Source organism: Crinia signifera, chromosome 7 (genome assembly GCF_055691185.1).
Source record: "Crinia signifera chromosome 7, ASM5569118v1, whole genome shotgun sequence".
Classification (NCBI taxonomy): Eukaryota; Metazoa; Chordata; class Amphibia; order Anura; family Myobatrachidae; genus Crinia; species Crinia signifera.
In genome coordinates this window covers 100,924,346-100,947,254 of record NC_139223.1, presented here as the reverse complement: position 1 = coordinate 100,947,254, position 22,909 = coordinate 100,924,346, and the positions used below count along the sequence as shown (strand labels likewise).

The window sequence follows — 22,909 nt, the reverse complement described above, 5'->3', positions numbered from 1 at the left end:
GCCTTAACTTTCTCCTTTTTGCTTTACTCACACTTCAGAATCATGTGTATCATTATATATTATCTTTACAAGTAACATGCTTTAAAATATAAATCCACCTTTATGATAGATTTTAAATAATTATTTAAAATTTTTTAATCTATAAATCATTACTAGCTTCGGTACTTGTTTCCTAGCACGGCCACACCGATTAAGATCGGGGTGATCGTGCTGAAAAAAATCGGGTCGATCGCATCGCATGCGATTTGGTCGCATGCGATGCGATCGACGCGACCGACCGATTTTTCACCCGATTTTTTCATTAAATCCAATGTAAATTGGGTCCCTGGGACCCAATTTTACATTGGATTGAATGAAAAAAATTCCCAACCCCCCCAAATTCAAGCGCGTAAACCCCACCCCACGATAGACGGCAACCCGAAGCGTGGCGAGCGCAGCGAGCCCGCGAGGGGCGGCGGTACGCGTCCTCCGACCTTTTCATGCCCTACTATCCACTAGGGCGTGGAGTGAGAATAGAATAGTGTGGCGAGCGCAGCGAGCCACCGAGCCCGAAGCGTGGCGAGCGCAGCGGGCCCCGCGAGGGGACGCGGATACCTTCACAGGTAAACGCGTCCCTTCGCGGGCTTCACAGCTGTCCGCGTCGCCACGGACACCTGTGAAGCCCGCGAAGGGACGCGTATAACTGTGAAGATATCCGCGTCCCCTCGCGGGGCTCGCTGCGCTCGCCACGCTTCGGGCTCGGTGGCTCGCTGCGCTCGCCACACTATTCTATTCTCACTCCACGCCCTAGTGGATAGTAGGGCATGAAAAGGTCGGAGGACGCGTACCGCCGCCCCTCGCGGGCTCGCTGCGCTCGCCACGCTTCGGGTTGGCGTGTATCGTGGGGCGACGACGGGGACATTTATAATGTGAAATGGGTCATATTGACCCATTTCACATTTTTTGACATTTTTACACCATTTCAATGTTAAAAAATTTTTTAACATTGAATCCTATGCAAAAATCGGGTGCATCGCGTCGCATCGCGTCGGGACCAATGTTAATGGTCCCGACCGACGCGATGCCCCCGATATTTTAACTTCCCGACAAGATTTCAATGTTAAAATTTTTTTTAACATTGAAGTCAATAGAAATATCGGGGGCATCGCGTCGGTCGCGTCGGGACCAATGTTAATGGTCCCGACCGACGCGATGCACCCGATTTTTGTTTCCTAGCCGGCAAAATGGACCTGATTTCAAAAGAAATCGGGTCCATCGGGGTAATCGTGTCCCTTAATTAAGGGACACGATTACTTACGATTGTGGCCGTGCTAGGAAACAAGTACCCTAGCTTCTTCTCTCTGTGATGCACTTTAAAAGGCTACTGCCAACGATAATAATGATTTACGTATAATCTATGTAATTGTGATTTAAATATTCTACAGTCTGTTATACAAACAGTGGCAACACAGATCTTGGTATGTATTTTAACCCTACCCCTAACCCTGCCCCCAACAACCTAACACTAACCATGCCAGCAACTCTCACAGCCTAATCCTAACCTAACCGTAACCACAGTACAGGTTGAGTCTCCCTTATCCGTATATTCCCAAAAAAAAAAATTCTGAAAACTGTGGTTTCTCAGAATATTTGATTTTTGTTTTGTCCCCCCCCCCACACACCTCTTGTTTAATACTTACCTCGTCCCCCAGTGTCCACGGCGGCCATCGGAATCCTCTTCAACGGCATCCTCTGTCCCAATGATGCATTGCATGATGTCACCAGCGCACCCACGCACTTGAGCAATGCACCCCTGGGACAGGAGAGGCTGCTGAAGAGGATTCAGAAGGCCACCGTGGATGCCTGGGGACACCTTGGACATCAGAGGACCATCGGGGCAAGTAAGTATGAAAAAAAAACCTATTTACAAAATCAGCAAAAAACCCTTATCCAAAATGCTTGTGGTCCCCAGCATTTTGGATGAGGGATCCTGATCCTGTACTTACCATTGGGTTTCTGACTGTCAGAAGAATGCATTTGACAGTGGCACCTGAGATCCCTAAGCAAATATCTGGGGATATGGTCTCATTTACAGGTTTCACTAAATTTACTGAGATTTTTTTTTTCTTGTGGAATTTACAATGGCAATAATTTTGTGTGCAAAACCATTGTAATTAATAATACTGCTGTTTTATGTTCAGTGAGAAAAATACCAGTAGCTGAAGAATTACAGATTTCAAAATCCCATGTTCCTATAATTCAATTCGTAAATCGATATTCTGACATTAAAAATGTTTTGTAAAGGGGGGCTGCTCTGCCACCTCCCTCTCATAACTCAAAAGTACATCAGAAAAAGATACTTATGCTTATTATATGCTACAGTAAATGAACGCTCTGGACCAGATACTTAGGGGGTAGTTCAAATTCAGACCTGGGTTGCATTTATTCGGAGTCTAGCTACTAAACACATTCCCCCCACCCCCACCTAAGGCACGTATCCCCTCTCTACACTGCAAGCTGATGATGTGCACGCTTACAGATCCATTTGTAAGTGCCCGCACAGAGGAAAAATCATTTGATGGTTACTTTCTTTACTTTCCTCTGCACGCAGCCTAAGAGAAGCCGCCTGCCCCGAGCAAGAGGGGAACACTCACCATTTTTGCTGGCATGCCCATTAAATGTCCTGTTTTCAACCCAAAACACCCCCTGCATGTCAACCAGACAGAGAGTGCCTTGGTGATTTAAAATACAGCTGAAGGTGCTCACTGTGGGGGTCTGCACATGGTCATTAGCACCTATGTGCCTGAAAATACAGGTCAGAATTGCCCCCCTTAGTCTGTCATATTATTTAGCAAAATAACTCCATTACCCATTATTTCAAAATGCCATCAGACCTTGGTTGGATGTCCCTGACAAAAAAATCCAGGTGCCTTACTGGTACATACCTGTACCAAGCAACATAAGTCTAAAACAAACTATGAGAGATTGGTAAAGTCTGGTAAAATTATCGGTTATGTCCTATTATGACTATAGCTGCAAGGCATCATCACCCTAGCATATGTAATCTTTGCAGAGGTGATAGTTCTGCTAGACGGGATCATTTTTCCCATTTATTGTATAGGACTTCAAATCGTCAGTGCCACTCATCCTATAGTTCATTGTATTGTTGGTTCCATTTATCTAATATTCCACAACATGGGCAGCTCACATTTACCCTATAGCTGACAATATAGTCAGTCCCCAATTATTCTATAGCCCATGGGTAGCCAACTCCAGTCCTCGAGAGCTACCAACAGTGCGTGTTTTCCAGGTTTACTCATAGAATCACAAATAAAGTAATTAGCTGCACCTGTGGATCTTTTAAAATGTGCCAGTGAGTAATGAGTGCAACTGTGCACAAGCTAGGTGATCTGGAAAATGTGAACTGTTCGTAGCTCTTGAGGACTGGAGTTGGCTACCCCTGCCCATGGTGACATTTCATCTATAATACATCATATGGCCAGTGTCATTTATACTACAGCCCACAAAATGGTCAGTACCCATCTATCCAATAGTCCATCATATGGTAAGCTCCCATCTATCCTTATAGTCCGATTTATGCAACATTGTGTAATTTTCTTCATCCTAATTTATACTATATTCCATGTTAAGGTCAGCCGCTTTAATACTATTGTCAAGCAAATGGGGATCCACATTTATTCTATAGTCAATGATATCGTCAACTTAATATTTCCTATATCCTATTATATGACTAGTCCCATTTAATCTATAGATCCATAATATTACAAGTCCCATTATGTAACTGTCCTATGGTAAGCTCTCTGTCCAATACCCCAACACTTCTTCATTCCTCTTGTTCTTCCAGCTCACTCACCATTGAGGAAGTCTCTCTGTGTTTCTAACACTTGACTGATGTCCTGCACCCAGGATTGTTTGATTTCAGAATTGGCGGCCTGGAGTATGACCCTTTCTGATGTGTCTCTGCTCATCAGAGCAAACTTGCAGGGATCATTGTCAATGTTTTCTTCCAAGACCAGGTAATTCATCTGTCAGAAAAGGATGGTAAGTTAACACTGCAACACCCATGCACACTACATTCTCTAAACTAGATAATTCTGCAAGAAAATCATTCTGCCACATATTCTAACCATATAATAATGTCCATCTAGTGATAATCACTTGATACACACTGGTGTTCTTTTTTTTTTTTTACGCAATCAGTTTTTTATATAAATAAGTAGAAAAATAAAAGTGAATCCAAAGGGACAATAACAGATGTCATAAATATCAAATCAAGTCACATTTAAAGTCCCATAATAAACGATAAATAAAAAAGTATATATAAAATAATATATCAAAGAGATATATATATAGCATTGTATTTTGCTACAAAAATAGGGAAAAAAAAGAACAGCAGAGAGAGTCTGTGTCTTTTAGGTTTATGGAAAAGTTGATTGTGGTAGCATAAGAAGCATAGTCAATTGCTTTCCTTAAAAGTCAACCATGTGTACCATGTAGCTTTGAAAACAGCAGGAGTCGATTTAGATGAGATCTTCCATGAGCATAGAACGGTCTTTCCTTTGGAACCACCGAGAGATAGGGGACAAGTTGAGGATCGCCAAAAGCATGGTATACTGTAGTTGCCCTATCAAATGACTGAGTAGTGATTTTCTTTTAAATTTAGAGATGGGTATATCCATATATTTAAGTAGCCAGAACTCTGGAGTATTTGAGAGATGGACACCAGTAATTAACATAGATAATCTCCTAACTGGTTCCCAATAGTCAGCCAGTTCTGGTCAGAGCTACCATATATGCAATGGGGAGCCCTTTGCCAACAGAGTTCAGAGATAGATGGGAACATTTGGTGTATGTTTGGTAGGGGTCCATCTAGGAGAGGTATTGTGAAAGGAGAGATATAGTGCATAAATCTTAGGTAAGCATATAATGACCTGGATAAAAGGGAAAAAGTCTGCCGTAAATCTGTGAAGGAGTATAATCCAGTTTTGGATATTAAATGAGAAATATGAGAAACAGCAGCTGAGGACCAATTTGTCAGGGAAGAGTTCGAGAGGCCAGGGGGGAAATCAGGTTTACCAAAGAGTGGTGTAGAAAGTGAGATTCCAGGGCTAAATAAAGCACACTTTCTACATTTCTGCCAGCATTTAAGAGTAGGTCCTGACTCCTAACATAGAATGTGAGATGTGAGGTAATTTAATGATCCAGGGAAGATGGGGGAGATAAATTAGTGGCATGACTTACAATGTGCGTCCATTGTTTAGTGGCTAGGAATCTGGACACCGCAACTGTTCTGGCCATATGAACTACATAATAGTAGATTAAAAATGAGGATGCTGTATGCCTCCTCTAGTGCGACTTTGGATTAAAATTGCCTGGGAGAGTCGAGCTCTACCAGCTCAAACCCTGCAGTGTCCTAAAATAAGAGACCAGATTTAAAATCGTAAAAGATAAAGGACTTTGGGCCTGATTTAACTTGACCTGGTAAGCAGTGAAAATCGCTGGTTACCGAGTGCTGAAAAACTGCCCCGACGAACGTCTGCCCCCCCCCCCCCACCTCCGAATCCCCTCGGTACCATGCGAGGTGATCAGAATCAGCTTTATTTGCGTATAATAGGAATTGGACTTGGATTGCTATGCAACAGCCAGATAGGTAACAAGTAAACAGTGACAGTACAGATATATGTGACACGTACAGAGATGCACTAGTTATGTCCTGTTGAGGGTGGTGGTTAACACGGACATGGGGAACATATTTTTGGCTGGGTGGCACAGATCCTAGGCAGCCATCTTGACTTTCCTACTCGCAGGGCAGCAGTGGAAGGGCTCAACAGGCCATCAGACCCTTCAGCACACCACGGCCAGCATGGCTGGAGCTGCGGCCAACAGGAGAGCCAGCGTTGGAGGTGGGGAGAGTCTGTGAAGGGGGGGGGGGAATAGTCATTGGGGCCACGGGACTGAAGTTGGGCCCTTCCTGGCTAAGTTGAAGCTGAATTTTATTTCTTTCGGTGTCCGCCGAAGACGGGGTGGGAAAGCACAGTATTCCCATATATTTGATATGAGAGAGATGACCAAGGAACTGGAAGGGATCCCTGAGATTTTCCACAATGTTTCCAGGGGTAGAGATATTAAGGGCAACTGATTTTGTATAGTTCATTTTAAAATTAGAAACAAGACTAAATCTGTGAAATTCCTGCATAAGAACAAGGAGAGTAATCACAGGTTCAGATAGTGTGGCTAGGAGATCATCATCAAATAAAGTCAATTTATATTGAAATCACCTACTAGTACACCTCTAATATCTCTATTGGCCAGGATTGCCCTTGCTAAAGCTTCCATACACAAAACAAAAATGACGGATGATAGGGGGCAGCCTTGACATTGTGTATCATAAAAGGGTCTTAATCCAGACCCTTGCAGAGGGAGACCGATATAAAACAAGTATGCGATGTAGTAGGCAGTAAAATCCCAAACCCATACTATGGAGAATACCTTCCTTAAACAGCCTATCAAAGGCCTTTTTTGCATCTGTGGATGAAAAAACACATGCTGGTTCAACCCCTTGACATGATGAATAAAGTCAGTTATTTTATATTTTCTTTGGTTTGTCGTCCTTTGACAAAACCTACATTATTCAATAGAGAGATAGGCATATACAGTAACGAGCAAATTGGGTGGGATCCATACCATCCTTGGGGATTATTGTAATGTGAGCTTCTAGAGTTTCAGGGTAAAACCCCACAATATCAAGTATGAGCCATAATCCCAGTAAAATCATGCACTGAATGTACATAGGATTGTACTCCTTGAGCCCGTAGTTACCTAGAAAGCATGGTAACAAGTTTGTTACCCCATAAATAGAATTGTGTCTACATTTATTGATTTATTTTTTGAACCAGGAACTTCTCGGCCTCCCAGATTTCCATAGCAGAGACACTAGGGGTATTGTTGAGGGAGAGATAGTCAGTGATAGATTTTGTAGCTCAAGTTTAAAATGATAATCATGTAAGAGGAGTTCATTAAGTCTCCTTTTCCATGGGAAGGAAGTACATTGGGAGGGCAGATGTAGGTAAAAACCGGGGCATGGTCATTCCACGAAAATACGGCTAATTTGACTGAAAGGGAAAAATTGCAAATACCTATGGTCAACAAAAATGTAATCAATACGGGAGTACATATCATGTGGGGCAGAAAAGGAAGTAAGAAAAGTAAATTATTGTCAGCCTTTCTGTGATCTCTTGATAAAAGATGAGATAATCCAGAAGAAGAGTCCATATCAGGGAATAAGGACCAATTGAAATCCCCACCAATCATTAAAAAAAAACCTCTCTCATTTGTTCCAAGAGGTGAAAAACCTAATTCTGATTAGGAATGTAGATATTTACACATGTAAATTAAATAATGGTGAGAGATGTCTGAGACCGACAACTTGCAAGAGAGGAGTATTGCTACTCCAAGGGATTTACACAGGTGGTTATTTCTACAAAATACCTGGAGAAAGTAGTAATTACCAAGTTTAGGAGATATCATTAAAAGAACACACCTTGATATCTAATGAGGTCATTTGGGACATTGGGAGAGTACATTGGGAAAGTGGAGGACGCGAACTGTAACAGACCTATATACCAGAGTGACGAATCATGCAGTTTATTCCAAGGGGAAAGGTCACTGATATCAGAAAAATGACAAAGAGTCAACAGAGAAAGAGAGAATATAGAAAGACAGAGAAAGAAAAAAAGTGTTGGCATAACAGAAATAGAACATCAATTAAAGCAAAAAAGTAAAACGTCTGCTATTGGAAGGCATAGGGACAAACTGTGGCGGTGATCACCTCTAGAATATGGGTATATAGTCGTATGTACACGAACAAAAACATGGATAATATTTGTAAACTTAATAACAAAGGAATAGATCCGAATAGTTATTTGTATGATTATACAGTAACTCTCACTATAGTATCATTGCATACAGATGGAGCACCTCTCGTTTAGCACCGGGGATCGCCAGAATGTCCCAGTAATTTATTTTGAAAACTATGTTCAAGCTTTGTGCAGATGGAGCTGTTTTCATTCATCAAGACAGTGTACAGTGTCCTGCCATCTTGATGCGCCATCCGCTGAGAATGGGACGCGTGTGCGTATGAGACACTCATGCACCCCATCATCCAGAAAGAAATGAAGCACTTGCCTTCCATTGGCCAAGGAAAGCAAATGCACAGCCCTACATCTCACAAGGAAAAATAAGTAGTTGTTTTGCAAGGAAAAAGAGCATTCATGTGTCCATTGTCCAAGGAAAAGGAGCGCACTGCCATGCATGAACCAAGGAAATAGTGCTCCCATCTATCATGTATTTATTTACAGTTTCTTATATAGCGCAGCAGATTCTGTTGCACTTTACAATTGTAGTCAGTGATAAAACAAACTGGGTAACAAACTTGGAGGTAAGAGAGCCCTACTGCAAGCTTACAATCTATAGGGTATAGTGACATAGGAGGGAAACACAAGGACAGGCACCAGTAATAGCATAGCAGTCCCACAAAGTTGCAAATTCAGAACAAATGAGATATAATACATAAGTGCCTCAAAGGGTTATGAGTGTGGAACTTCAATATGATAGGCTTGCCTGAAGAGGTGAGTTTTCAGGGAACGTTTGAAGGTTTGGAGGCTAGTAGAAAGTCTAATTGTGCGTGGAAGGGCATTCCATAGGATGGGAGCAGCCTGATGAAAGTCGTGTAATAGTGAATAGGAGCTGGTGATCCATGCCGTGCAGAAGAGAGAAGCAAATCTTGTGCAGAGGAGAGTGGACGAGTTGGGAGATATTTTGAAATTAAATAAATAGATATTTGCTGGTGCAGTATGGTTAATAGCTTTATATGCAAGTAGAAGTATTTTAAATTGAATACGGTAAAACACAAGTAACCAATGGAGGGATTGGCAGAGCGGATCAGCAGACAAAGAACACCTTGTTAGGAAGATCAGCCTAGCAGCAGCATTTAAAAAGCATTAAAGGCATGTTCTGCCAAGGGAATGTACAGTACTTGCCAGTCAATCACACACGAAAAGAGCGCTTCTCCTGTCCATTGCCAGAAAGAAAAAAAAGCTCACTGGAGGGAACAGTGTATTGGTCTGACAAATAGGAGTGCATCATTTGATGGAAAAAACACTTTCCAGCCTCTCAACACTTGGAAAGGAATCCTCACCTAATCTATCAAAAATCTGAGCAATGCGAAGCACTAAGGAAAAATGTGCTCACTAATCCATTGATCGAGGCAAAAAAAAACTTACCCATCCAAATCACTCAAAACAATGAGTTTTTTTTGCCTGTCCATCACTTGAGTTAAAGGAGCACTCTTTGGCCCATTGCTTGGAACAAAATAAATGCTTGCCCATAACCATAGGGAAATTATTGCCTGTTCAACACTTTAGAAAAATATTGCTTCCATCTCCCTAGGGAAGGGTTGCCCATCTATTACTCAATGGTTAAGGTTATTTACCAAAAAACCTGGGTAAAGGACCTTGAGAAGATAACAATTTGTATGTCTCACCTTGATACCTCTTTTAAACATGTATCCTGGGGTGGAGGAACCTTTCCGGAGAAGTTCACTTAAGATGACAATCTGTTCAAACAGGAAAACCCGCCTTTCTTTAGGTCGAGACTGGAGACCTGACTCCTGCTCAGTAACATAGAATGTGTCTTGTTGGAGCAGTTTTCCCTGGGCTGTCAGCTTTCCCTGGAGAAGAACATACTGTTATAAAGAAAGTGGAAAATCTAACATTGCTAGTGATTAAATATAGCGCAGTATAGTACAGTGACGCTGTGAGTAGTCAATTGAGTATTTGGTATTTAATTGTTATGTTTGCACATTGTTTGTTTGCACCTTATAACTTGAAAAAGGGATCACTATACCCCGAAACGTCGGTTTATTATAAAGTTTATTTTGCACCTAAATCGTGGAGTGCCGCTGTATGCTTTCTACAGGACCATACAAATAGTGCCAGGAGTCACCTACGTATATTATATACATTGAGGAGAGTGCTGGACTGAATAATCTGCAATATATATCTCAGTGGTCCAACGTTTTGGAGACATAAATTCCCGTTTTCTCACCTTGATCGTCGGACCACTGAGATGACATGGTTTTGTTAATAAACCAACATTTGTTATTTTGAAGAAAATTCTCCTGAGTGCCGCTGCCTATCACCCTACCTATTGTTTTCACATAGGGCACCAGAGCAGGCGACAGCAGACAGTGGAGTGCCGGACTGTCACACAGACATATACAGTATAAATATATATATATATATATATATGTATTTTTGGAATCCGCACACAATTCATTGGGTCATCACAGTTGTGCTCACTCCAAGGCACAGGACCATCAAATAGAGTTTTTGAAAGGAGGGCACTCACCAATTCGCAGATAAAATTTTTCTTTTTATTCAGTTCATTAAAATATTGAACTCAAGTAGTTGTCATCAACGTTTCGGTCCGCATTTCAGACCTTCATCAGGACAAACATCAGGGCAACAAGAGATCTTACTCCAACAGAGACCTGACTCTGTTGGAGTAAGATCTCTTGTTGCCCTGATGTTTGTCCTGATGAAGGTCTGAAATGTGGACCGAAACGTTGATGACAACTACTTGAGTTCAATATTTTAATGAACTGAATAAAAAGAAAATTTTTATCTGCGAATTGGTGAGTGCCCTCCTTTCAAAAACTCATATATATATATATATATATATATATATATATATATATACACATACATACATACATATACATACACACACACACACACACACACACACACACACACACACATATATAGATAGCAATATCTGGGTGAATTTCAAATAGAGTGTTCTGTCAATGTTGGATTAAAAAATTACTGATGGAATGATATGCTTATTTAAGTGAAGGCACATGTGAGTGTGAACTTGACTGAATAAAAATTCAATCTGATACAGACAATATTGCACTATTTTTTGTTTCTTTAAAGTTCTTTCAGGATAAGGACAAAATAATCAAAGGAAACAGAAATTCGTGGGAGGAAAGTGTTTTTTCTTCATAACCTATTTCCACATTGTTTGATTAACATGTGGGTGGCGCTTAATTTTAGAACACATTTTTAAAATTGTCTGTGAATATTTTCGGTGCTTGGTGAAAGTTCCGGGTGTTTAGAAATAGCTGCAACCTATAGGTGAAGCGCAATAAGTAGACAAAACTTATTTTTGGTATATTTAATCATGTATTGTCAAATTGTGTATTATAAATTATAACATGTATGCAGATTATTTTTTGTTTGTTTGTTTGTTAAGCACTTACGTGCAATTTTAAATACGATATAAATGATTTATGGTCTGTATTGCGGTGTTTAATTAATGCCGGCTTATTGCAATATGCACTGAATCAGCTAGGTAGCGAATACATCAGCAGCTGAATGATAAAGGATTAGATACAGCTGATAGCAATTTAAACTAGCTATTTATACTCACCTATGATGCTCTAAAGACACACCTCCTGACGAAGTCCTTACGTGAAAAAACGAGTTGATGGCATGTGTGCAGTTACGCTGGAGATCCGGTGGTCTGGTCTGTGAATTGTGGTGACACATTGCTGTTGACCTGTGTTGGCCTGGATGCCGGTTACCGATGTACTTGCACTGGTGACGATGACTATGTTCATGTTTTAAAACTTCTATGTACGTGAGCCTTTATTTTTAAGTAAAGTGTTGTTATATAATTTACTCATGGTGTGCGCCTTCTCCATCTCTTTTCCATGTAAATCCGTTCGGTGACTTGAGACTGTTAACCCATAGGAGGAAAGGCTGCACTACATTTTCAAGGTGTCTGTGACCACTCAGACTGTGGTAATCTGTGGACTTTTTGCGCATTGGGAACTTTGGTTGTATATACAGTATATATATATATATATATATATATACACACTAGGTGATTCATCGCGCCCTCCGGGTGCTCTTCACACCGTCGTGAGGGGCTTCGCCCCATTAGAAGTAAAAATATATGTGAGTGTGATATATTTGTGTAATTTGCTGAATGATGTGCTTGAAGTGCATTTGAGTGAGAGCAGGGCCGGCCTTAGGCATAGGCAAACTAGGCATTTGGAATGCTTAGGGGCATCAGCAGCTTCTGCTGATTAAAATGATATATTAAATAGTGTATTCATGGAAATCTCTGTAACATAGCATTCCGTATGCAGGTACAGCCACAGTCGCACACAGAATATAGGCATGCTGCATATAATTTTATTAATCGGAGTAAGGGATACAAATTACCCAGGCCAAAGTCTGATGGGAGGGCCCAGTGGGGGCCCCAGGCCCCCTCCCCTTAAGTGACAGCAGCAGCTGCAGCTCTTCTCCTCTGCCCAGCACACACTGCTTTGTGCTGGGTTGCAGTGTGGCCATGGAGGTGGATAAAATACAATATTTTTTCTAAGGGTATAATGTGAATAATGTGAGGAGTAATGTATATAAGGTAAAGTGGTACTACAGTGTGATGTAACGTGAATAAGGGACACCATCGCATGATATAATGTGAATAAAGTTGCACTACTGTGTGGCATAATTTGAATTGGGGGTAAAATTGTGTGGCCATGCCCCTTCCCAGCAAGAACACACCCCTGTTTGGGCTGCGCACCAAATGTGTGCACGGTTTCTATTCAAAATATTGCAGGTAGGAGCACCAAAATGATGACTGCTATGATGAGGGTTGATGGTGCTGGGAAAGGGGAGCAGGGTCAGAGGCGGAACTAGTGGCGGTGCTAGGGGGCACCAGCCAAAATCTTGCCTAGGGCGTCATTTATGCTAGGGCCGGCTCTGAGTGAGAAGATAAATGTTGTTAAATAAAAGTGCATATAATTGCATTGGAGAAATGGATGTGTGTTTTAAACTTCCGTTGGTTCAGCAGTGGGCAAACATAGTAAAGTGTAGTGTGGTACACCATGAGTTTGGAGGGCAGCAGCGACCCAAGGGACCTTAAACCCCTGTATCTACCGGGCTGAGATGTAAACCCACACAATATAGTGTGAGATGAAAAAGGGAGGAGGGGAGTAGTGCTAGGGGGTGTTGGGTGGTACTTACATATGGTGGTGTAGAGTTATGTTCGGTGGTTGAAGGTGCTAGAGAGTGTAAATAGATGTGGGGATGTGTTAGGTGAAGTTGTGTGAGGTGCATGTGTATTGCAGATGTGAGTCTAAAATGTGAGTTGTGATTATGTGACGCATGTATGTGTGTGTGTGTGTGTGTGTGTGTGTGTGTGTAGATGTGAGTATTGGAGGGATGGATGGGTATGTGTGTAGATGTGAGTATTGGAGGGATGGGTGTGTGTGAGAGTGTGTAGTTGGTATTGGTGGCATGGATGTGGGTGTGTGTTGTTGTGAGTATTGGAGGCATGGATGGCTGTGTGTGTAGATGTGAGTATTGGAGGGAAGGATGGATGTGAGTGTGTAGTGGTGAGTATGGGAGGTATGGATGGGTGTGTGTGTAATGGTGAGTATTGTAGGCATGCATGGGTGTGTGTGTTTAGTTGTGATTATGGGAGGCATGGATGGGTGTGTGTGTGTGTGTGTAGTTGTGAGTATTGGAGGCATGGATGGCTGTGTGTGTAGATGTGAGTATTGGAGGGATGGATGGGTGTGTGTGTGAGTGTGTAGTGGTGAGTATTGGAGGCATGGATGGGTGTGTGTGTTTGTGTGTAATTGTGAGTATTGTAGCCATGCATGGGTGTGTGTGTGTGTGTTTAGTTGTGAATATGGGAGGCATGGATGGGTGTGTGTGTAGTTGTGAGTATTGGCGGCATGGATGGGTGTGTGTGTGTGTTTAGTTGTGAGTATTGGAGGCATAGATGTGAGCGTGTGGTTGACAATCACGTTGGTGCGTCAGTGGTCAGACGTAGTAAAGTGTACTGTCTTACACTGTGAGTTTTGATGGGGCAGTTAACCAAATGTAAATATTAGAACACATAAATGGAAGTGTGCAAAACTATTTGGGACTATTGGAGGCATGGATGTGTGTGTGTGTGTAGTTGTGAGTATTGGAGGCATGGATGGGTGTGTGTTAGTGTGTGTGTGTAGTTGTGAGTGTTGGAGTTATGGATGGGTGTGTGTGTATTGGAGGGATGGATGGTTGTGTGTGTGTGTGTGTGTGTGTGTAGTTGTGATCATTAGAGGCATGGATGGGTGTGTTTGTGTGTGTGTTGTTGTGAGTATTGGCAGTATGGATGTGTGTGTGTGTGGTGAAATCACGTTGGTGTCCAAAAATAGTAAAGTGTACTGTGGCACACCGTGATGAAGTGTGCTAAAGTCCTAAACCCTGCAGGTAGTGTCGTGAGATGCATGGATGGGTGTGTGTGTGTGTGTAGTTGTGAGTATTGGAGGCATGGATGGATGGGTGTGTGTGTGTAGTTGTGAGTATTAGAGGCATACGTTGGTGCGTCAGTGGGCAAACATGGTTTAGAGTACTGGGCCTTAAACCAAACTCAGAAATCTTCTGCGAGACATGAAAGTGTAATTTAGTTTTAAAGGCTGCAACGACGGCCCCGATATGGAAAGTCACTGGCAGGTATCCAATGCGGCCGGAGAGGGGGTTCAACAGCGAGGATTGCAGAAAATCAGGGATCTTCGCTGTTTAACCCCTGCGGCGGCCGCTCGCTGTATTTAACGTTCTGTTGAAATCCTCGCCGTCACAGGACGGCGAGAATTCCCCAAAACAGCGAGACCGGCGGCTAATGTAGAAAACTGGGTATAATATTAAAATGAAGTAAAATGCCATTTTACTTCATTTTAATATTATACCCATTAACGTCACACGATTTTTATTGTTTATGTCACATCTTTTAGGTGCTGCTCAGACGGCGCCGGATAGATGTTTCCGCATGCCGCCATCATTTCTCTGAAGCTTGCGTTCCAGCGCCATGACGCTGACACGCAGAAGACACCACCCACACCCATGCGACCGACTTCCGGTCAGAGCGGCTTCCGGCAGCGGGCTCCCCGGCGTCTGAATGAGCGCGCCTCACGGTAAATTGTTACCTATATAAGTTTGATGTACGATCACTGTTATTGTTTGTTTTCCTGCACCTTGACAAAGGGGCTAGTCCCCGAAACGTTGGACCGCTTGAATACACCATTTAAAAAACCCATTGAGTGCCGCTGTTTGTGTATATTCTTATACCACCGCGCTATATATATATATATATATATATATATATATATATATATAAATATCATTTTTAGTCACTTACTGCTCTTCTCTTAAGCAGGTTAGGCGACCCTAGACCATGGGATTGCAGAGGTTGGGACTGAAGTCCCCCCAGTGCATCTGCATGATTTCAGCACTTCTTTAACAGAGACCAGAAAGGAAGGAGGAACAGTAAGCTAGTAAAACTGTTAGAACATTCGGTACTTGTGTTTTATCACGGCGCCCAAGATTTCCATCGTACGGCATTGCATTGGTCGCTATCAATGCGAACCTTTTCATACCCCCACTAGCCACGTCGGCGTGGAGTTGATTTTAGATAGTGTGGCGAGTGCAGCAAGCCACCGAGCCCGAAGCGTGGCGAGTGGACGCGGATTACTTGTGCGATTACATGTGCGATTGCTTGTGAAGTGGTGTTGATAGTGGGGGTGGCGTTAACAATGGGGGTGCATTTAACATAGTAATCACCCATCAGAGTGCTTATACAATTTATTGTACAGTGCGGGTCTTTGGACCCGAAAATCGGGTCCCATCGCATACCTTAATTTGTGGTATGCGATGCGATGGGCGCCGTGATAATACACAAGTACCGAACATTCAAACAACCAGTGAGAAAATGACAGTCAATAAATAACGGAAAAAATGGAATAATGGACAGGTCCCTGCTCTTCTGCTGCCTTTGGACTCAAATCAGTTGTATGTAACACCAGACATACATATATATATATAGTCAATAAATAACACCTCGCAAGACTGGGTGTAAGGGAGGAAACAAAGTTGGGGTCCCTCTGTATCTCTATAACCAGGACAAGACTGGTTCCCAAAATATGGGGGTTAAAATCCCTAGGGGTCCCCCGTATTTCGTAAACCAGCACCGGGCCCCAAACAGCCAGCGGGCTAATGCCACAGCTGGGGGAGACTTTTTATATAAGCTCCCCTTGCCAAAGTATTAACCCCTGACTGGCCAGCCTTGCCGTCCCAGTGCCCCTGGGCAGTGGGCACCGGGGTAATAGCCATAAATGTTTAAAAAAATATGAATAACTATTGGGTTAAGATGTGGAACTACAAGTTCCAGCATGGTTATGGCCTAGTGGGTATGGTAAGGGGCTTACACTGCGTGCGTCGTGCATTCGATCCCAAGCGGGGCACACAATTCTGTAAATGGATGCCATGATAAAGCCTCGTGAAACGGTCGTTGGCTCAGTAAATCTACTGCTTTAAATGTCTATGTCTTACCTGTGTGTCTAAACAGTAGTAAAAACTCATATGTGGACCACTATGATCCAGTATAAATATATTGCCTAAATACGAAATCACAATATCGAATATAATTAGTGTGTTAGTGATGTTGAAGCCGGGTTAGCGTGAGAGAGAGCCTGGCTTATGCAGCCAACACGCTGTTAACCACAGCACAAACACCAGTGAATGCATAGGTGCCGAAACCGTGGGTGCTCCGGAAGGCCGGAGCTCACCGCCGGGGATTCTGGCAGCGCCGCAGCGGGGTCCCAGCAGTGGATATGCCGTCAGCAGCGGGGGTCCCTGAGGCGGATGGGAACTAGTGGCGGTATTAATACCACTGCTAGTTCCCATCTTCCGACAGGACCCCCGCTGCTGACGGCATATCCACTGCTGGGACCCCACTGCGGCGCTGCCAGGACCCCGCTGCGGCGCTGCCAGAACCCCCTGCCTACCTCCATCCAGGACCCTTGAGCACCCACCGGCAAAAACGTAAGCCGGCGCCCCTGAGTGAATGAACCTCATAATATAACCAGCGGCTCTATATCACACTAGTGTGCCAGACGCATAATACTATTAGCTGCTTGGCCTAGCAGCCGAGACAGTAGCTGGGGTTTAAAAAACAGAGCCTCAGCCAGCGCGGCTATTATTATTTATTTATTAACAGTTTCTTATATAGCACAGCATATTTTGTTGCGCTTTATATAGCTTTATATTATAGCTGGTAAATTGATATATATAGCCCCATTAAATTGATTAGAACCAGTGGGTTAACTAGCACTAAGTCAGCGGGAGGAGAGACAGCGTGTGAAGATGTTCTTCAAATAGCCGTTTGAGCCTGGTGCTGGTTATGGCTGTGGGGGGGACCCCACAAATTCGTATCGGCAAAAAATATGAATCAATACGCCATCGGAAAATGCAAATCAGTCAAATACAACTGATTAGTAATTTACGGGAATACAAATTTGCATACGGCTATAACAGCCTTATGCATTCGTATTCAGGTGTATTAAAAATACAAATACACATTTTCGTATTTGTATTCTTAGTAAATTTCCCCCGGTGTGTGATATAATCTGGCTGATATCGCCGACATGCACTTAGGGGAAAATTTAGTAATATGAATTCGTAAAAAATAGGTGTATTCGTAGGCAGAAATACATCTATTTTTTACACATTTGTATTTCCGGGATTTACTATCCCAAAAATACAGCATTTCGTATTCCTAAAGATGGGACATTCATATTTGTATTTACAAATACGAATGTCTACACCATCGATAGAATACGACAGGAATCACCATTCAAAAGAATGGTGGTTCCTGATTTACTAAGCAGCCATATAGATAATACGGCTGCTAATTGGCGTGAAACAGCCACGAAAATATGGCAGGGAAATACACCTTGATTTCACAGTCGTATTTGCTTTAAGCCCCGTGCAGGCTTTAGTGTAAAAAAAAATGAAAAATAAATAAATATAAAAAAAAAACGTTGTGGGGTCCCCCCCACAGCTGAAACCAGCACCAGGCTGAACGAGTCGGGCCGGTAATTAAAAATCAGGGAACCCGACAAATAGGGGTTCCCCGATTTTTAACAACCAGCCCCAGGCTCCAGGTCCGGGTTTGGTTCCCAAAATACGGGGGACAAAATGACTAGGGGTCCCCCGTATTTTAAGAACCAGCCCCAGGCCAAACCAGCCAGCAGGGTAATGTCACAGCCGGGGGACACTTATTATATAAGGTCCCGCGGCCAAAACATCACCCTACTGACCAGTGAGCCTGGGCAGGGGCCCTGGGGGAGGGGTCCCCCCACTCCAGGACTTACCTGACCAGGCTGAAGCCTGGTGCTGTCCCCGGTGGCCCTGTGCGGTGGCCACCGGGCTGATTTCAGTGTAAAAAAAATAGATGAAAAACTATTGTTTAAAACTGTGGAACTATGAGTCCCAGCAAGCCTCCCCCGCAAGCTGGGACTTGAAGAACCACAAGTCCCAGCCTGCGGGGCATTAAAGGGCCCGCTGGCACTTGTAGTTACACAGTAATAAAAATAGTACAATAAATACACACTGACACAATGAAAATAAAACTTTAATACATCCATTACACACATACTGATACTTACCTATCTTGAGCCCGTAGGTAGCCCTCGGTTTTGGTGTCCGGTGTCCTGTGTCGTCCTCCATGTCCATGTTGGCGGTCCGTGTCGTCCTCCAGGTCCATGCCGTTGTCCGGGTCCGAAGTAATCCATGTTGGAGCTGTGGAAGGAAATCCTACTCACCTGGTCCTGTGGTGAAGATGTCTTCTCTTGATCCGCCGTAGTCCAGAGAAGACACGCAGAGATATTTCATACTCTGCGCCTCTTCTCAGAATGATTTCTATTGGCTGCCTAGCGGCCAATCAGGAGCCAGGAAAGTCGGCGGGGAGCGCCGGCAACTTGAAGAATACCTGGACTACGGCAGATCAAGAGAAGACATCTTCACCACAGGACCAGGTGAGTAGGATTTCCTTCCACAGCTCCAACATGGATTACTTCGGACCCGGACACCGCCATGGACCTGGAGGACAACACGGACCGCAGACATGGACATGGAGGACGACACAGGACACCGGACACCAGGACCGAGGGCTACCTACGGGTTCAAGATAGGTAAGTATAAGTATGTGTGTAATGGATGTATTAAAGTTTTATTTTCATTGTGTCAGTGTGTATTTATTGTACTATTTTTATTACTGTGGAACTACAAGTACCCTTTAATGCCCCGCAGGCTATGTACTTTGACACATTTTAATAGCTGCAAGAGACGCAATAGCTCAATTGGAAAAAATCCAACACCTCCATTGTTGGTCCTCCAAGGGGACTAAGATGGACATCATAATTATGTAAAAAAAAATATTTACTCTACTTCCTGCCTCATGAAGCAAATGAAAACGTATCTTTAATAAACTGAAGCAATATTGCATTGGAGAAAATGAAGATCAACCTCACCTCAAATCCCTGAAGTCTTCCCAAATTCATCATGTCATTGCAGCGTTTTGGTACAAGGCACATTAACTCCACAGCTTTCTGTCACAGCAACACAAAACATAATGTTACTACACAGTTAGATGGAAAGTATGCTATTTTTATATAACCAAAGTCTTATGGCATCTCTCCCTTGATTCCAATCTAGATAGACAAAGTTCTCTCTGCATAAAGTAGATCTATACACTTCCAGGAATTTCTTTGTTGTTGGGCAGATGTACTAAGCTTTGGAGAGAGATAAAGAAGAGAAAAACAAAGCACCAACCTGCTCCTGTCATTTTTCCAACACAGCTGAAACATGACAGTTAGGGGCATATTGGCTGGTATGCTTTCATTCTTCACTTTATCACTCTTGAAGGCTTAGTACATTTGCCTGTATGTGAAAAAATGGCCCTGGACCCCTCCAACACTTAAAAAACATCCCCAATAAATGACCACTTCCACTCACCAGAAATTGTGATGCCTATGCCTATTAGCTTACATAACTAAACTGGATTATGTCACTGATATAATACAAAACAGCTAAATGCCACTAACCTATAACAGAACCAAAATTCAGTTGCAGTCTCCGAACAGAATCCTGTCTTTTTTCCCTAGGCAGAAGCAGAGAGTTCCACAAAACCCCTATCCAGTTCCCTATCCAGTTCCCTATACTGGGGCCACCAATTACATGTACACAGCAGTCACAAACCTCAATGTCTGAGCACTCCAGGCCAGCCTTCTGGCTATACTTCAGAAAGTCCTGTGACACAAAGAAATGTATTACTGTGTTGTCGGCTCATTATTGGTCTAAAAATATGGATTTTTTTTCTTTGTTTACCTTGAGAAGCAGTTGGTACTTGGTTATCCGCTGGATTGGTTTAATGAGGAAGTCACTGATTGTGAACCTCTGGTTAATTTCCTGCATTACTTCCTGTACAATGGGCAAAATTTAAAATGAATCCCTACATATTCCCAGAAGCATTTTACAATTATTTCTACAGGTAAAAGTGCAAAACACTCTACTTGCCCTGAAATCTATTAGTAAGGTGAATGAGCTTACATTAGAGGATCAATGAAAAATCTTTTATGGTAATGCCATGAATCAAAAATGTGTCCATGTGCATCCAGACTGCTGCAGAAGTACGGAGAAGTCTCTATCATAGGCGAATCTAGAAATATACTAATGGATGGTCCTAGACTGGAGGGATTTCATTTGTGCGGAAATTTTCAGGGGGCGTGGCCTAAAAAGGGATGTGGTCTAATTTTAAGGGTGTGGCTTAACAGGGGCAAGTCTCTCCCCCATTTTTTCCACCACTGTGATACATTGGTAACCATTTGTCAATAGCATGTGTCTACAAATTATGTTACAGCACAATTGTATGCTAATTTACAGGCAGAGTGTTTTGTCAAACACCCCACGACACACACCAGAATAAGTTTCCTCCTGAGCACCGACCAAGCACCGACTGGAAGCAAGCAGACCAGCTCCGCCGCACAGAGGTCCGAAGGGAAACGTATCAACAGGTGCACTGCGGAGGGGACGGAACGCTAGCCCTCCGCACCACCAACCTGTGCCCACAGGCTGTGGTGAGCCCACTCTGTGACTCTGCCTTCCCTACCAGGCTCACCACGTATACCACCACCATGCAGGGGCATACCCCCCCTATTTTAATATAATCATTCTCCCGAAAATCCATAAAACTCTGGTTTCCCCACCAGGGAGGCCCATCATATCCTCAATTGGGTCCCTCTTCCAACCAATATCCCAATATGTGGATTACTATCTACAAATGGTAGTACAGAACACCCCATATTGGTTGAGGGATACCACCCATTTCCTCAACAAATTGGAACAATTTGGTCAGCCACCAACTGGGTGTTTGCTAGTGACGCTAGACGTCACTAGCTTATACACTAACATTATGCATAATGAAGGCATTGAAGAAGTCAGATTGTGCGTCGGGTCCAGTCCACACTATGTCGGTCCTCCGTTAGAATTTTTGTTGTTATTGATTGAGATTATTTTACACAAAAATTACTTTCTTTTTGACAATTCTTTTTATTTGCAGCTGAAAGGAACAGCTATGGGGTCAAACATGGCCCCCTCATATGCAAATTTATTTATGTTCAATTATGAAAGGAGTAATATCATGACGGATGTAGAATATTCACATAACATAGCCATGTATGTACGTTTTATAGATGACCTTTTCATGGTGTGGACTGGAACCCAAGACGATCTTGATAAATTTGTGGAGAAATTTAATCAAATACCTGGTTCCATTAGATTCACACACTCGTGTAGTAGTGAAAAAATTGATTTCCTGGACGTTACAGTGTCAATAGATGTGTCAAAATTCTCAACAAGCCTCTATAAAAAACCCACAGAAAAAAATAGTCTCTTGCTGGCGACCAGCTTCAATCCGGCACCTTTAAATAAAGGCCTACCTTTCTCCCAGCTCGTAAGAGCAGTAAGAATTACAACTGACAAAGAGAAACTAAAGGAGACCTTGGATGCCATGGGACAATGTTTTTTGGATAGAGGTTATGATCAGGGGGAAGTGATGGATGCCAAAAGAAGACCTACTAGCACCCCAGCAGAGAGAGAGAAAGAGGAGGGCCGCATAATATTCTCCAACACTTACTCCATCAACTCCAACCTCATCAGATCTACTATACTCAAAACACTGGCATATACTAAAAACGGATCCAGTGATAGGCCAGCAGTGCCAAAACACTCCGCTTTTCTGTTACAAGAGGAGCGCCAATATAAGACAAAAAATTGTCTACAATGACATTGGACCTAAAACGGTTAAGAGAAGCACATGGCTGGACCAGGGAGTAGGAGTGAAAAAATGCATGAAGTGTGTGAACTGCAAGTTCATTATGACAGGAGACAGCTGGCAACATCCACAAACCAATCATAAATATACCATCAAACATCGCATGGACTGTGAGACAAAATTTGTCGTTTACATGGTCCAGTGCCCATGCAACAAGATATATGTGGGCAAGACCATAAGGATGCTCAAAGAGCGGATTGGTATGCACTGGTCCTCCATCAAAAAGGCACTGGTCAAGATCGAGACCACTACCCCCCCTGTTGCGAGACACTTTGCCCAGGCAGGAAATCAATTGAAAGACTTTAGATTCCTACCTTTTGACTATGTTGCCCCAATGAAAAGAGGGGGAGACAGACACAAAGCTCTCTTACGAAGAGAGAGCTACTGGATTTATGAGCTGAAAACTATGGCACCCAGCGGCCTAAATAAGGAGTTCAGTTTAGCCATGTTCTTATGAGTGTTGTGATTGGAACCAGGTTTTCACCACCTAATATTGTATCTTTGCATTATTTTTTGACTGTTATGTTTCTTATATATGTATACCCATGCTTAAAACATTCCTGATTACGGTCCCCAAATACTATGTGGACTAGATCACATTTGAATGCCATTCAAAAGC

The 22,909-nt window shown here is 42.9% G+C and overlaps 1 protein-coding gene across 12 annotated transcripts in view; it reads right to left on the bottom strand.

Moving 5' to 3' along the window:
• Positions 1-22,909, bottom strand: part of KALRN (kalirin RhoGEF kinase) — an 856,470-nt gene that overhangs the window by 92,039 nt on the left and 741,522 nt on the right. For all 12 annotated transcript variants that reach the window (XR_014450786.1, XM_083153542.1, XM_083153544.1 and 9 more), the window contains 5 exons: positions 20,286-20,378; positions 20,157-20,207; positions 19,430-19,507; positions 9,542-9,727; positions 3,854-4,025 (listed from right to left, as the gene is read on the bottom strand). Coding sequence is in view for 11 of the 12 variants with exons in the window: in XM_083153542.1 (XP_083009668.1) it covers positions 3,854-4,025; positions 9,542-9,727; positions 19,430-19,507; positions 20,157-20,207; positions 20,286-20,378 (580 nt within the window). In the remaining variant the exon portion in view is untranslated. The remainder of the gene's footprint in view (positions 1-3,853; positions 4,026-9,541; positions 9,728-19,429; positions 19,508-20,156; positions 20,208-20,285; positions 20,379-22,909) is intronic.